The sequence below is a fragment of the Vipera berus genome (assembly GCF_964194415.1).
Source record: "Vipera berus genome assembly, chromosome: 2".
Taxonomy (NCBI): domain Eukaryota; kingdom Metazoa; phylum Chordata; class Lepidosauria; order Squamata; family Viperidae; genus Vipera; species Vipera berus.
Window position 1 is genome coordinate 136,475,419 of NC_138203.1, and position 15,502 is coordinate 136,490,920.

Sequence of the window (15,502 nt, forward strand, 5' to 3'; positions counted from 1 at the left end):
TTGATTAGTTTCCATCCATTGTTTCTTGTTTTTGCCTTCAGGTGCTTTGGAAAATAGGTTGACCCCCTCTTTGTGGCAGCCCCTCAAGTGAATCAAGCTTAAATCATTCTCATCTGTTCCAGTATTAAAATTGAATTTTCTTTCTTATTCTGACACCATTCAAGGGCATTTTCTAGGCATGTAAAATCTGTTCCTCTCTGTCACCCGTTACCTTAGAAAGAAATCAGGTGAATGGTAATGATTGGGGACAAGGACAATAAAAATAAGATATAGAATTCATCTTTATTTGATTGTTCAGAACAAAGAAACATATTTTATACATTGTGAAGCCCATGATTTTGGCCAGAGGGAGGGAGGTGTGGTGATATTCTGCAATTTCTGCACATTACTCAAGGGCCTACAAAGAGCATATTACTATAATCCAACCGTAAGATTGCCAGCACACAAGTCATGGCATGTTCAACACCCCCTATCTCCCAAGACGTCTGTCCTATTCTTTATGGCAAAAACGGTTGCACTAAACCTAGTTAAATGAATCTAAATTGCAGTCTCAAATGATAAAATTCTATAGCCTTTAGTCTGCTCCCTCATAGAGCACAAACTCATGCTGATGTAAGGGTATATAGGAAGTTCTTGACTTAAAATCATTCATTTAATGACCATTTGAAGTTATAACGGCACTGAAAAAAATGACTTAGGACTGTTTTTCACTCTTGTGACCGTTGCAGCTTTCCCATGGTCAAATGATCAAAACTTGAACACTCAGCCCGTGGCACGTATTTATGACTGTTGCTGTGTCCCAAGGTCATGTGATCACCTTTTGCGATCTTCTGACAAGCAAAGTCAATGGGGAAGCCAGATTCACTTAACAACCATTTTGTTAACTTAACAGTGGCAGTGATCCACTTAATAATTGTGGCAAGAGAGGGTGTATAATGGGGTAAAATTCACTTAACAACTGTCTTGCTTAGCAACAGAAATTTTGGGGCCATTTGTGGTCATATTTTTTTCACTTTATAAAAAAAATCAGTTCTGGCCATAAGGAAAAAAAGATCCAAAATTAACATTAACATATATTTATCAAGCCAATTCAAAGTGTCTTAAGATCTCTTCATCAAGTACGATGTTACAAAAGGAAGATATGTGCAATGATGGTGGAATGCCTCAGGAATACATTCTATAGTTTCATGACTTTATTGCAATCTGAAGAATTGCTGAATCAAAGAAAGTCTGAAGAAAAATCTTACTTCCTTGTTTCAGTGTTTCCTCTTTTCTAATAGTAATTTTTAGCTTAGCTATTTAAAAAATCGCAATGTCACTAGTTTATATAACAAATGAGCTAACATCAGCATGAAAAAGAAATATTGCAGTTTAAGGTTCAATTCAAAGATACTGCTATTCCTAAGGACTTACTTCATTTATTTCTTGGTAACATCTCCACCCTAATTTAGTATAGTTAATTTCTGATTCAGCTGTGCTGTGCAAATCAAGGCCATTGCATTGATTCAGTCAATAAGAATTCAGTTAACCATTACAGCATGGTCTACCAGCACAGTTTTTGATTGGGACTACCGTGTTTGTTTTATTCTTTTATGCGGACCCTCAGCTTCATGTTTCACACCATTGGAAAGAGTTCAATCCAAATTTATTAAAGCAATTCTCCAGATGCTGTATTGTGTCTCAAATGCACTTCTGCACCTTGGAGACAGGATTGATAAAAGTCAAAGCAAGAATCTGTATAGCTTCTTTAAATATTAAATCTGTTTAATAACTTAATAACTTATAGACTAACTTATAGGAGATTGCAAAATCTCCAGATGCCATCGTTTATTACATGTCAGTGGAATATATCCAAATATATAGGACTGTATTAACTAGTGATGAAGCATTTTATTTTGCTGGTTAACAGTTAATAGGGCTGGCCTTTTGGCTATAATATAGATGAAGTGGTTGTTAAACAAATGACTATAAGTCAAGGATATTGTACCATCTTTTGTTTGGATACATTCATCTTTTTTAATAATACTTTTTAAAATTAATTTTATTATATGTGTTCTTATTCATCATTAGATCATGCTCAGTGCATTTTATATACGTATAAGTGGCCTACAATTGGATATTTTACTGTTTCTGGCCATATGGCTGTAATAAACTGATTTGATTTGATTCATTTATGCATATAAATAGTTTACATATAAACATGCACCAAACTTACTAGCTGTAATACTTTTTAATTCAATTACACATGTAGTCCTCGACTTATGACCACAATTGAGCCCAAAATTTCTGTTGCTACATGAGACATTTATTAAGTGAGTTTTGCCCCATTTTCTGGCCTTTCTTGCCACAAGTGAATCACTGCAGTAATTAAATTAGCAAGATGGTTGTTATGTGACTCTGGTATCTCCATTGATTTTGCTTGTCAGAAAGTCACAAAAAGTGATCAGATGAGCCTGGGACATTGCAACCGTCAAAAATATGAGTCAGTTGCCTGAATTTTGACCACGTGACTATTGAAAGAAAAACCTTCATCAGGGTCCAGTCCAAGCCGGGAATAAACAAAATGGAGACTGCTTTAGAAAGAAAGTTGTAATTTATTGAAGAGCAGAACCACAAGACATGTGGGTCTGGAGCAGCTGACCACATGTTTCTGGGAGTATACCTTGGACTTTTGTGTTTGGAGTTGTTCCTGTGGCATGAACTTTGACCTGAAGTTCAGTGTGCCCTGTTAGTATTCTAATGGTGATGGGTTAATCCTATGATGTTCTGAAAGATCATGTCCTGCTTCCCTGAGGCTGTGGCTGATGGCTATGTCCTGTGTTGGATTTTTTGGGTGAAGAGTTGTTGGTTCTAGGGATTTTTGTCTTTCTAATCCCGTCAGCTCTAAACTTCCTGGCTCCAGTCTTTCTGAAAGGATTATCAAATCTGCATTTCTACAGACTTGGTTTCTGCTTGGGGCAGAGAGACTTGGGTGGTGGTGGTTTCTGCCTTTAAGATCCTTTGGGGAAAAACAATATTCTTTATTTATTTATTTTATTTTATTTCCATTTATATCCCGCCCTTCTCCGAAGACTCAGGGCGGCTTACAAGCTTAGCAGTAGCCTTCATTCTATGTATATGCCTGCTTATTAGGGCTTTCACACACACCCCAAGCGGCATTATTACAAAGTCAGCTTATATTCTGCCTTTTTTATATTTCCTTTTCTTGGAGGGCGGGTGGGTGTTGACTTCCAACATGACCATGGATGCTGCAGTGGCTATAAATGTGAAAAACGGTTATAAGTCACTTTTTTTCAGTGCTGTTGTAACTTTGAAGAGTCAATAAATGAACTGTTGTAAGTTAAGGACTACCTGTACACAGATGAACAAAATGGCTACTATTCTACGCTTTCAAAATCTTCCATTTTATAAAGGACACAACCATTTTTTTCCTGATCAGAAACAACATTGCAATTGTACATACCGTAGCACTGAAGTAAACAACTGCCTTTCACATGAAGGCTGAGTTTTCCCCATCTCACAAAATAGCTAAAGGGTTTGCTATTAGGGCACCATGTTGCTGAAGTTAAGCAGACCTTAGAATGGACATCAGAGCCAACATACAAATGTATGCCAATTAATTCCTTGGGTGAGAAAGAGGAACACATAACCAAAGCAAAATGCCAGGGAACAATCAAAACTATAAAGATGGGATTGGGAAGTGAAGGTTTGGAATGAGGTAAGAATTAAAATAAAATGCCAGGAATAACACATAAGAGTTCTTTGTGCATCACAAGAGAAAGTTAAGGAAGCCGAATGGTTGCAGAAGTTTGTGAGATGGAGATGGGCAACAAGGAGGAGGCTAAATTACTTAATCCCTATTTTGCATCTGTCTTTGCACAAAAGGAAAAGTGGCCCAGTCTGTCAGAAGCTACATCATAGGGTGTTAGAAATAAAATGCAGATCGAAAGAGGCGAGGAATTGGTAAGGGAACACCTTGCTGCTTTATATTTCTGAAATTGGATGGATTATATTCCAGGATGTTAAAGGAACTGGAAATGTAATCTCAGAACCTGATTGTAATCTTTGAGAACTCCTAGAGCAGGAGTAGGCAACCTCGGCTCTTTTATGACTCATGGACTTCAACTCCCAGAATTCCTGAGTCTGACTCAGGAATTCTGGGAGTTGAAGTCCATGAGTCATAAAAGAGCCGAGGTTGCCTACCCCTGTCCTAGAGTAAAGGGGAAGTAGTTGCAAATAATAATAATAATAATAATAATAATAATAATAATAATAATAATAATAATAATAATAATAATAATAATAATAATCAGTAACTGGGATTTCAATTTCTAGCACCCAGGAGCAGCAAAATGTTATTGAGCTTGTATAGTCCACCCACTTCTCAAGTTTTGTTCTACTTGTTAGGATAAACATGCTTCTATGGGGATTCTGAAGAAAACATTTTCAGCCTCCTTCTTTGTTCTTCATTAAAGTAGTTTGATTTGTTGAAACCTGGGAAAAAAGATGCTTTTTTAAAAAAAGGATTTCATTCATTAAAGTTAAAATGATTCTAAAAGGCTCAACACCCTTTTCAGACATGCACAGACGTTGGAAGAAAGTTTAGGCTTTTGACTCAACAAAGAAAATGAAGCGCAAAACCTTGACACAGTGTGATAGTGATGAACACATGCAGAAGAGAGGTGAAGGCTCCTCCTGGCCAGGGATTCCAAGGGGGTTGCACTGTACAGTATTTAAAGTATCCTATTATACTATTTAAAGTATCTCCCATATGTACACATGCATACTATTTTATAAGGATATGCATAAGACATGATCATGTATAAAATTGAGGTGATTTGCAGTTAGAATAGTTGTGCTTGGGCTACCGTATCTGAAAATAGGTGGAGTCCAGGTAAGATCAGATAACCTTTATTGTCATTTTTTACTGTGAGCTCAGTGGCACACATTAAAAATGAAATTCTGTTGCCTGCTCTCAAAAGAAAGTATATATCTACCCATACACATATATAACACACATATAACATGCTAAACACACACACACACACACACATTAATCACTGAACATTTTGAACACATCGCTGAGATGCTGTATGGAACAAAACTGTGACTGAATCTGGATGTTCTCCTGGGAGCCTTTTCCCAGAAGGTAACAAGGAAAACAGGTCATGAAGAGGATGTGTAGTGTCCCAGGCGATACTGAAGACCCTACTCGAGCAGTATCGCTTATATGCCATGTCCTGGATAGACAGAAGTGAACTACCAATAATATTTTCTGCCATCCTTACCACACTCTGCGCTGCCTTCCTGTCTGAAGCAGTACTGCTTCCATACCAGACAGTAATGCAATAATATGTAAAGCAAGAGAACAACAGGAAAGAGTGGAAGTGTTGTTTCTCTTTGCTGCCATTCACTTGATGTCCAGATTTCTGCAATCCTGAGGGATCATTTGACTTTCGTACGGTAGTTTCTGCAGCTGCCCATCCTATACAACCTGGCAGGATCACATTTCCTGTTCCCATCAGTTAAACAATGGCATTTGATGGGACCCAGGAAATGGCCTTGTCTATACTCTAGAACAGGGGTGTCAAATTCGCAATGTCACGTGACATGTCACGACGTATTGCAAGTTTTTTGCCATTGTTGGCAATAGCATGGGCGTGGTTTTGCTATGATGCATCCAGCCCGTGGGCCGGCAGTTTGACACCCGTTCTCTAGAATGATGTCTCCCCAGAGATTCCTATGGTTCCCCAACCCTGAACTTAATTCAAATGAGCCATTAAAACTTATCTTGTCCCCCAAGTTTGTGCCAGTGAGAATTCTATGTTATTTTTCTGGATGTCTGTTTTTTGCATTGTTTGCATTTATATTGCTTTAAATGCTTATTGTATACTACCAGGGAGTCAGGCACTTTATAATTTATAGTTTTGTCTGCATATGACACATGTGCAAACAAGCACTTCACTGTTCTCTGATAGGTTATAGTGGTATTGTATACTCAGCCCTTTTTTATTATCATAAATTAACACATGGAAACCAGGAAAAATCTCAGAGTGTTCAGGTCAACTGGCTAATAAATCTAATCTTCATGGATCATTCAAATCAGTATTGATTTGTCATATATATTCTATTATATCGATTGGCTTCAGGTGCTAATCTGGGCTGCACAACAATGGAATGGAAAATGTTGTGACAATGGAAAATACGCAATTGTGGAAAGTATGCCAGGGTGCCATGCTGGCATGCTGGGGAAAAAATAAATTCCATCCTCAAACATACCTAGTGTAGGGCAGAGTTCATGATATATTATGCATGATACTTTGAAAAGCTACTGTACTTTAATTTTCACAATTGACAGTTTAAACTTTCATATCACTAATTTGCTCAGAATAATCCTATCGTGTCCTAGGCCAGGACCCTTAATCAATAAAAAGACTTAAGATCAAGGTTGCATGTGCCTAATTAATTCTCCATTAATTGTGAGTCATCGGCATAATTGTTTTCAGGATTACTTGTCCATGCTAACAATTATGGTGCTATATCTTTAAAAAAAAGCAAAAGCTAAGGTCTAATTGGTTCCTTTGAAATTATTCTAATGAATTTAGTAATGAACATTACTGAGAAAGCCAACCCTAAAAAATCATTACCATGTGTGGATATTTATATATATAGTGAATTACATGTGGGATTGTCCTTTGTCTCAGAGCTTTCCTTCAAGAGCTAATGTCCTTTTGGCATAATGACTCTAAAATATTGCCCGGAGAACTGTGAATTGGGTATGTATATTAATAGTTATTTGGGTTGAAAACAAATACCAGCCCAAAATGAAATGGTACTTGTATTTTGGTAGCAAGTGGGCCATAGTTATTAGCCTTGCATGGTTGATTTGCTTCTACTATAGAATTTGCTTAGTTCAGTTGCTGTAATAAGCCTGTGAGTTGTTTGTAGAAAAATAAGTTTTGGAACAGGAGTCTCTGGTAAATTGTGATCTGGTGGAAAATTGGGCTTAATGTGTTTTGACTTTACAAGATACTAATAGAATAAGAATATTAGAAAAAATGTTCACTTCTTTTGAAATTTTCTCTTAGGTGTGGTGATCCATGTTTCTTTGTATTTAATAGCTCCTGTCTCTTGGCCCCTCTGACCCAGAGTTACATATTGGGACATGCCTTTTTGGTACTGTGCTTCTAGAAATTCACTGGTTGGTGGTAATAATGTCTAGAATATAACAAAGCAAACTTTCTAAAGTTTAATCTGGTCTCTAATTGAGAAACTGGAAGTTAACCTCCATTGTCTTAATTATATGGAGAAATATGAGGCACAAATAAATCAATGCATGCATCATCATTAGTCTTTTTTTGAGAAGTCCTCAATAGATCACAGTGTTTGACTGACTTTGTGGGGTTTATAGAAAGGGAGCAGGTTTGAATTAGTGTTTTGAATGGAGATAGAAAACATCAGAGCAGACTGTGGAAAATCATTCCAGAATAAAGTAAAATGCTTCTGTACTGATGCCAAGAAAGCTACAGACATGTCTGTGAAGTCATCAAGAGCTGAGCCGGATCTGAAGAGTATTTTATTTTACTTATCTTAGAGGAAAGAATGAGAGCTTAAAATTAGTCATTTAATTTTAATGGATTATTCTAATTTTATTAAATTGTAATTGCTTTTCTTTTCTATAACTGCAAAACTTCCATTGAACATTTCTATATACTATGATTGTTGCATGATTATTAACAACTGAAGTTATAAATTAAATATCACATATTTGTATGAGGAAAGGACAAATGTGCCCAATAATCTGATCAAAATGGGCAACAGAATAGGCTGCCAATACAGATGAATTGCTGTTTTCAAGGTAAGTTTGGGGTTTTTGTCTGGGGAATATTTCATTTATTCCAATTTTGAGACTTTGGTGGCTTACAAATAAAATAATACATGTAAAAAAGAACATGACCAACTAAAAGAACAAAATTAAGCTGAACTAAAATATCATCCACAACTGTTCTATCCCAAGACCTGAGAGAACCATAACATTTTTATTAATTATTAATGTCCATAATGTTATAAAGTTGGGAGCCACACCAATTTTGGGGTGAGGGTTGGGCAAGGATATCATCCTAGAGGGCAGGTGCTACAACTGAGAAGGTGTATTTCCCAAGTCCCATAAGATGACCCTGTTTTCTGGATATTAAAAAGCCTAGCATTGAATGAATATTTGATGCCATAAAAAGAGTGATTTGGAGGAGCATGAAAAATGGAGGGTGGATGGAGAATCATGAAGAGGTTATAGTTAACATAGAGTGAATTCTATTTGTTAATTCCCATTTAAGTGAATGCTGTTTCTCTTTCAGATGGGACCATGGAAGTGCTCCCTTTAGAATCCAAACCAATTATATCCATTCTTACAGGACAACCGGCCTATACCAAGAAAAATAAACATCCTTTCCATCTTGGTTACTTCAAAGTTATAAGGGAGCTTATTTTAAATATACTATATAATAGTATCCCATCTTTTCCCAACTTGGTGTGCCTTCCCAATGCAGCCATACTAGATCAATACAGGTAGTGCTCAACTTACAACAGTTCAGTAAGTGACTGTTCAAAGTTACAATGGCAGTGAACAAAGTGACCGTTTTCCACACTTATGACCATTGCAGCGTTCCCATGGTCACATGATCAAAATTCAGATGCTTGGCAACTGACTCATATTTATGATGGTTGCAGTGCCCGAGGGTCAAGTGATCACCTTTTTCAACCTTCTGACAATGGGGTAGCCAGAAAACAGCTGCAGTGATTCACTTAACAGCTGTGACAAGAAAGCTTGTAAAATGGGGTAAAATTCACTTAACAAATGTCTCACTTAGCAGCAGAAATATTAGACTCAGTTGTGGCCGTAGGTTGAGGACTACCTGTAACATGTTCGTTTGTGCTGTTGAGTCAGTGTTCGCTTCTGGTGACTACCTGGATCAGTCTCTGCAGCCTTCTTGACAAGGGCTGAGAGAGAAGGACTGGCCCACGTTTCACCAGGCTGACTCTGTGCCTAAGTCACAAGTCTCTTGCCTTAATCACTACACCAAACTGGATTTCCAGAAGTATTTTTTTTTTCAAATAGAGAGTTGGAATCCAAAACGTTGGGAGGGCGCCAAGTTGCAGAAGGCTCCGGCGCTCCTTGAACTCCGCGGCAGTCACCGTGGCGGAGCGGCGCCAGGAGGCGCTGTGTCGCCTTCGTGGCGCCCTTCTGTCTCCTCGGACTCGTAGAGCTCTTAGGAGGGAGGGCCGAGTTGCCGTCCCGGCAGAGTCGGGAATGGGGAGAGCGTGGCTGCTGGCGGGGCGTCTCTCATCGAGGTGAGGAGGTGGCGGCGGCGGGTGGTTGCATTTCCACGAATGAATGAATAGGTGGCTGTTTGGCAGAAGAGAAGGGTGGCTGGGTCAGTATTGCCGGCAGGATGGGAAGGACGGGGCTGTCTTTTAGGAACGCGCAACTTGCGTTGATACTTGCAAGTGTCATGCTGACCAAAGAATCGGGAGAGGCTTGGTGCAGGGGACGGAGCGAGAGCGCAAAAAGACGCGGGTGGTTGGTTAATAGGGTTAAAACATACCGACTGTAAAGCGGGTGAGTTTCAAAAAGCCACAACCTGCTGTGTGGGGACTGGTTTACACTCTGGCTGTATACACCAGCGTTTCCCAACCTTTAGGAACTTGAAGATGCGTGGACTTCAACTCCCAGAATTCCCCAGCCAGCTATGCTGGCTGGGGAATTCTGGGAGTTGAAGTCCACGCATCTTCAAGTTCCTAAGGTTGGGAAACGCTGGTATACACAATAGTTAGCACGACCGCATCGTTATCCGTGGCTCAGTATCCCATTTCAGAAGTGGCTTGAAATTCTTTAAAGGAGGCGGAATTATTTTCGAGGGCAGAGAGAAGTTCTGCCCTGCGTGTTATTTTTCCCCCCAGCTAAAGCAGCGAAGCGCTTTTGGAGTTCCTTTAGGGACTATTATCTGTACCCATAAAGGAGAATATTTGCAGCGCAGGATTGAAATGAGGGATCCTTGGCGCCCTCTGAGCTTTTATTTTTAACATAACTATTCTCCGTTCTTGGAGATGATCGGGGTCAGCTTTCGCCACAAGGCGCATGATTTTTGTATGTCCTTAAAAAGTAGTCGGGGGGGGGGGAAGGTAGCTGCTCCTCCCCTGTCTATAGATTCCCAATGGCTAATGTAATTATCTCCAAAAGAGAGCATGAAAAGGGGGAGCGATGTCTAGACTTTGCCTGGAACTGATCTGTTTAAAGAGAAGGTGAAGACTTATTTGTCTGACTCTTTTTGCAAGGCCACCCAGTTAAGAAAAGGGAAAATGGCTGATCGGCCTGGAGGCTGGCAGGCAGGACCTGTATAAGGTTAACAAAGGGATTTCTGTGGAGGAAGAGAGGGAAGAAGCTTTTCTCAAATCAAATAAAACCGCGGGGCACTATGACCGGAGAGAATGTTTCTACTGCTGTTGAATATGACGTGTAAATTAACCCCTTTAGTATGGGGCTTATTGCTCCAGTGGTTCCATTCCATGCTCTTAACCGATATTCGAATGCATCCAGCATTTGCAAAGAAATCCATCCCAAGATTTGTAGCCAGCTTGGAAGACATGGAGCAATCTGGGAAAAACTTTTAGGATGTTTGTAGATGACGTACTAATCTAACCCTAACCCGTTCCAAATTTTACACATCTGGATACAAGGCAGTATTGTGATGCAGTTTATTCCAGGGTAAATGAAGTTCGATTGGACCCCAATCTGTCTGTCTCTTTTAAGAATCAAACTGACAAGTCTTGTTTATAAGGCTCTAGTACGTAAGGAGTAGTAGTAGTAGTAGACTTTATTGTCATTTCAACAATATACAGTACAGTACACAGTGAAACAAACAACGTTTCCCCAGGACTAAGGTGCTACATCAGACGACACGAATCAAAAAAAGAACAGAACACAAACTACACATAACTCTAAATTAAAAACAAAAAAAACTATAAATACAAGTATTTATAGTTCTAGTTTTTTCGTGTTGAGAGGCAATTTCCTTTTGAATATCAAGTGCTGGAACAAGCAGACAATGTTCATATCGTTTGAGCCCTGCTTGCAAGTCTCCTAGAAGTATTTGGTAATAGCCCCTGTTGGATATAGAATGCAAGGGAAGTTTTTTGGTTTTGTTTTTTTAAAAAAGATCCAGTGCATTGTTCTCAGCTATTTAGGACACATTTTTCCTGCAAAGGTAGACTTTTTCTACAGCGGAGAAATAATCCGAAAGAGAATGTATATGTGTTAATTTTTCACTTTGCAGAGTGGTTTTGCGATAGGTATATTTTTGTACGGTTCTGCTAGCCAGGTACTCTGAGGGAGTTATTGTTTGGGGAAGTTCTAACAGGCAGAGTTAAAATATAATTAGTTCTCCTCCTCCTATGTCTGAGCAATAATTTTACAGGGTAAGATGAAACATAGGAACCCAGACCACCACACACCCACACCCACACACACCCACCAAATCCTGATCAAAACCCCTCTCCTGTGAGAAGGAGTTTCATTTCTCAATTGCCTCTTTTCAATAAGACAACATTTATAACTCCCAGAATAGCCCTGAAGACTTGACATTGCAAATAGACTGACATGTTAACAACAAAAGTTGGATGCACCAAGTTTAGTCATTGCCAAGAATTGCAATGTGAAAATTCACATAGGCTGTTTGTTATCATAGGATTACTGTGGGAATGTGTTGAAGACTAAGCATGGTGCAGAAGTTGGATTATTAGACTAGAGGTAAGAAGATCAAATTTCAAATCCCAGTTCCAGTATAAACCTCACTTCATGCCCTTTAGGCCAAGCACTCACCAAACCTGTTTGTCACTGGGCAGGGGGTTTCCAGAATAGAACAGAATAACAGAGTTGGAAGGGATCTTGGAGGTCTTCTAGTCCAGTGCCTTCCCAGGCAGGAAACCCTATACCAGGGGTAGGCAACCTTGGCTCTTTTATGACTCATGGACTTCAACTCCCAGAATTTCCTGAGCCAGCATGGCTCAGCTTGGAAACCTCTCCCTTTCCCCTCAGCATGGCTGACTCAGGAATTCTGGGAGTTGAAGTCCATGAGTCATAAAAGAGCTAAGGTTGCCTACCCCTGCCCTATACCATTTCAGACAAATGGTTGTCCAGTCTCCTCTTAAAAACTTCCAGTGTTGGAACACCCACAACTTCTGGAAGCAAGTTGTTCTACTGATTAATTGTTCTAATTTAGAATAGAATAGAGCTGGAAGGGATCTTGGAGGTCTTCTAGTCCAGCCCCCCGCTCAAGCAGGAGAACCTACCGTATACCATCTCAGACAAACGACTGTTCAGTCTCTTCTTAAAAACCTCCAGTGATGGGGCACCCAAGATTTCTGAGGGCAAGCTGTTCCACTGGTTGATTGTCTTCAATGTTAGGAAGGTTGCTTCTCTCCTTGATTAGTTTCCATCCATTGCTTCTTGTCTGGCCTTCAGGGGCTTTGGAGAATAGCTTGACTCCCTCTTATTTGTGGCACCCCTTGAGATAGTGAAACACTGCTATTAAATATTAGTCCTTTTCATTTAGGGGTTTTAAAGTTGTAAGCCATTTGGAGTCACCATATGTGATTTGGTCAGCTTTATAAATTTATTCAATTAATAAAACCTACCTCACAAAGGCAATTTTTGATTGGATAGCATTCTTAATAAATTGGGGGAAAGTTGTCAGTACAATATACCTTGACCCCAAACATGTGACAAAACATTCCTTGACGTACTAATTAGCAAAATAGTTAAGAATGAGATGAAGGGCATGATTATTAAGTGGGTATATGAGGGGCTCTAAAATAGTATTCTAATCAGTATTTTCTGGTAGTACTCTAACCAGTGTTTTTTCATCAGACGATGTTCTTTTATTTGCAATCCAGAACCAATTGTAAATAAATAAAATGGTGGCAGGTATTAATTCATCATTTGGGTGAAGCAGTGGAGCAGATACTTTTGGTTTGGGATGTTTTGCCCTGGGTAAAAGGTCAGACTCAACAGCCTCTGGCCCTTTCCAGCTCTTTAATTCCATCAGCATACTAAGCCCAAACCAAACAAACGGTTTGCACAATGTGTCAACTCAGCCAGGGTCTTTGTGACCAGATAATTTCACCAGAGAGCAGGCAGATTTAATTCTAGCAACCCCAGCCTGTTTAGGGATCGATAGATTTCACTTAATATTTTATACGTTACAGACATAACAGCAATCAGTAATGTCCTAATACTTCCCACAGAAGGACCCTTGGCATGTTTTGCTCAGAACGTTTACTTTTTTTTCTTAAAGACTCAGCTCAACACTGAGCTTTTCCCAATCTGGTGCCCTCTATGTATATTTGGGACTGTGGTACTCCAAATAACTAGCCGGTATGGACTTTGTCTTTCTTGGGAAATACAACCCAAGGCGTATGGATTGCACAAGGATGGGTATTTCATCCCCTTCATGTAGCAGTTCAAGCCAACTGGATGTAAATGATTGGTTGGCTGTGGCATCATGGAGCCGTCTCGTTTTTTTCATTTATTAATAAGGCAAGGTTTGAATGATTCAGTTATACAGTTCAGTATAAATGTATATTCTACCCTTGCATTTTTCTTCCAAAGATGAAGCTGAACCTTTTATGATATTGAGAAACCAGCAAAATCACTATCAATATTTGGAATTACTACAGCACAAGGGGATTCTAAATAAGAAGAAAGTCTTACTGTTTCTACTGCACAACAGTGCACTTGTCCTGATACTATTGGCACTAGGAAACACTGATTACAAAACACCTGTTTCCAGGTTCATTTTGTTTTCTTACTGTGATACTGTTTGTTTTAAGCCTTATAAACCACCTAGAGTTATAATTACCTTTCCATCTGGAAAAATTGAAAATGTTATAGTGTTCCACTTCCAATGTTTTTTTCAGTTAAGCTGCATTATAAACAAACTCTTTCAATATTAGTTATAGCACTTGCCATCATGGCTTATCATTGACCATTTTAGGGCCAGGATGCTGGGAATATCTGCATTTGGAGGATCACTGTCTCACCATCCATTTATACTCTATGCAAACCTTTAGCTAAGCCTTCCAGATCTGTTAAACTATAATTATTTGTCTTTCCCTGCAGAATCAGGAAAGTTGGCTTGTTAAGTAATTTCAGCTTTATTTCAAATGTAAAGCGGGCTTGTATGGAGACCTCAACTGCTTTTATATAAGAACAGTTTGTACATTGTGGCATGTCGTGAGGCTGGTTTAGCTGAGGAGTGAATTATACCAAATTAGTGTTTGCTGAGTCAGCTCACAAGTGGATTTGACTGTCTATCTTTTTAGTATGTTTGCAAAATTTATTGTAGCCTATAAACGTGAGACCTGGTTTTCTTTCCCCAGAAAAAAATCACACTTTAACATGTAAATGGGTGAGGCGGACAGCAAAATTTAATTTTTGACTAGCTGAGAAAGCATTTTTGAACCAGTAGCATCTTTTAGGAAATTACAAGCTATTCAGCAAAGGTTATGTTTTAATTTTAAAGGATTTTCCCCCATCTTTTTTTCCCTTGTTAGAAAGTAACTGTGTTTCTTTATAGGTACTATTGACAATATTGGTCTCTATAAACTAGACTTATAAAATTCCGCCCATTACATACATACGTATAGATTAGGGAATGGAAAATATGACAGTTTTAATTTGTGCTGTCTTAGGATCCCATTTAGGCAGACTTTTAAATTATTTTCAGTTTATTCTACATGCTGCAGAGTAGATTGAGTAAAGCTAATCCTCATTTAGCGAACACAGTTGGGACTAAAAACTTGGTCATTAAGTGAAGTGGTTGCTAATTGAATCCATTAGTGTGCTTATAATCTTACTACTTCTGCTTTACAGACCTACGAAGCTCATATGTGCAAGGAGGAATGGTTGTAAAGTCACTTTTTCATCACTGCAAATGTTTGCTAAACAATATAGCCACTAAATAAAGACTTTGTTTGGTATATAATTAGAACAGGAGAGAATGTACATATAGCTGATCATACTTACTTATCTCAAAACAATACATTTGTTTGTGAGCATAATATTGTATTTGTGCTAGATTCAGAAGGAATTCAGAGTTGATACTTGATGAGGATAATCAAGTTTGCAAAGGTTGACAGTCATGGAGTTCGCATTTTACTGCTACAATGAACATTTTTGCCTTGAGTTGACTGTTCAGCATTTATGCTTTTTATGTTCAGCAGATGTGTGTTTTGTATTATAGGCTTGTTCTAGTAGACATTCATTCTTTGGAATGGTCTGTTATGTAACGTTTTGACCTATATTTTAAAAAAGAGGGTGTCACGTTTGCTGAGTTCAATAACAAGTTCCATTATAACCATTCTAGCAACTGCGATCTAAAGTTTCTACCTTTATTAGAAACTTTTAAAAAGTTTAAGCCACTTAAGTTAAACAAGCTGATTGAATTTA

General features: G+C 38.6%; 1 protein-coding gene across 4 annotated transcripts in view; it reads left to right on the plus strand.

Moving 5' to 3' along the window:
• The first annotated feature begins 9,284 nt into the window (after positions 1–9,284).
• Positions 9,285–15,502, plus strand: part of SLC11A2 (solute carrier family 11 member 2) — a 62,447-nt gene continuing 56,229 nt past the window's right edge. Inside the window, exons 1-2 of one of the 4 annotated variants that reach the window (XM_081319483.1) lie at positions 11,767–11,803; positions 13,664–13,844. Coding sequence is in view for 2 of the 4 variants with exons in the window: in XM_081319481.1 (XP_081175607.1) it covers positions 9,392–9,431 (40 nt within the window). In the remaining 2 variants the exon portion in view is untranslated. Of the gene's footprint in view, positions 9,432–11,766; positions 11,804–13,663; positions 13,845–15,502 lie in introns of those variants that run through there. The other 3 variants (XM_081319482.1, XM_081319481.1, XM_081319480.1) reach the window with 3 other exon arrangements.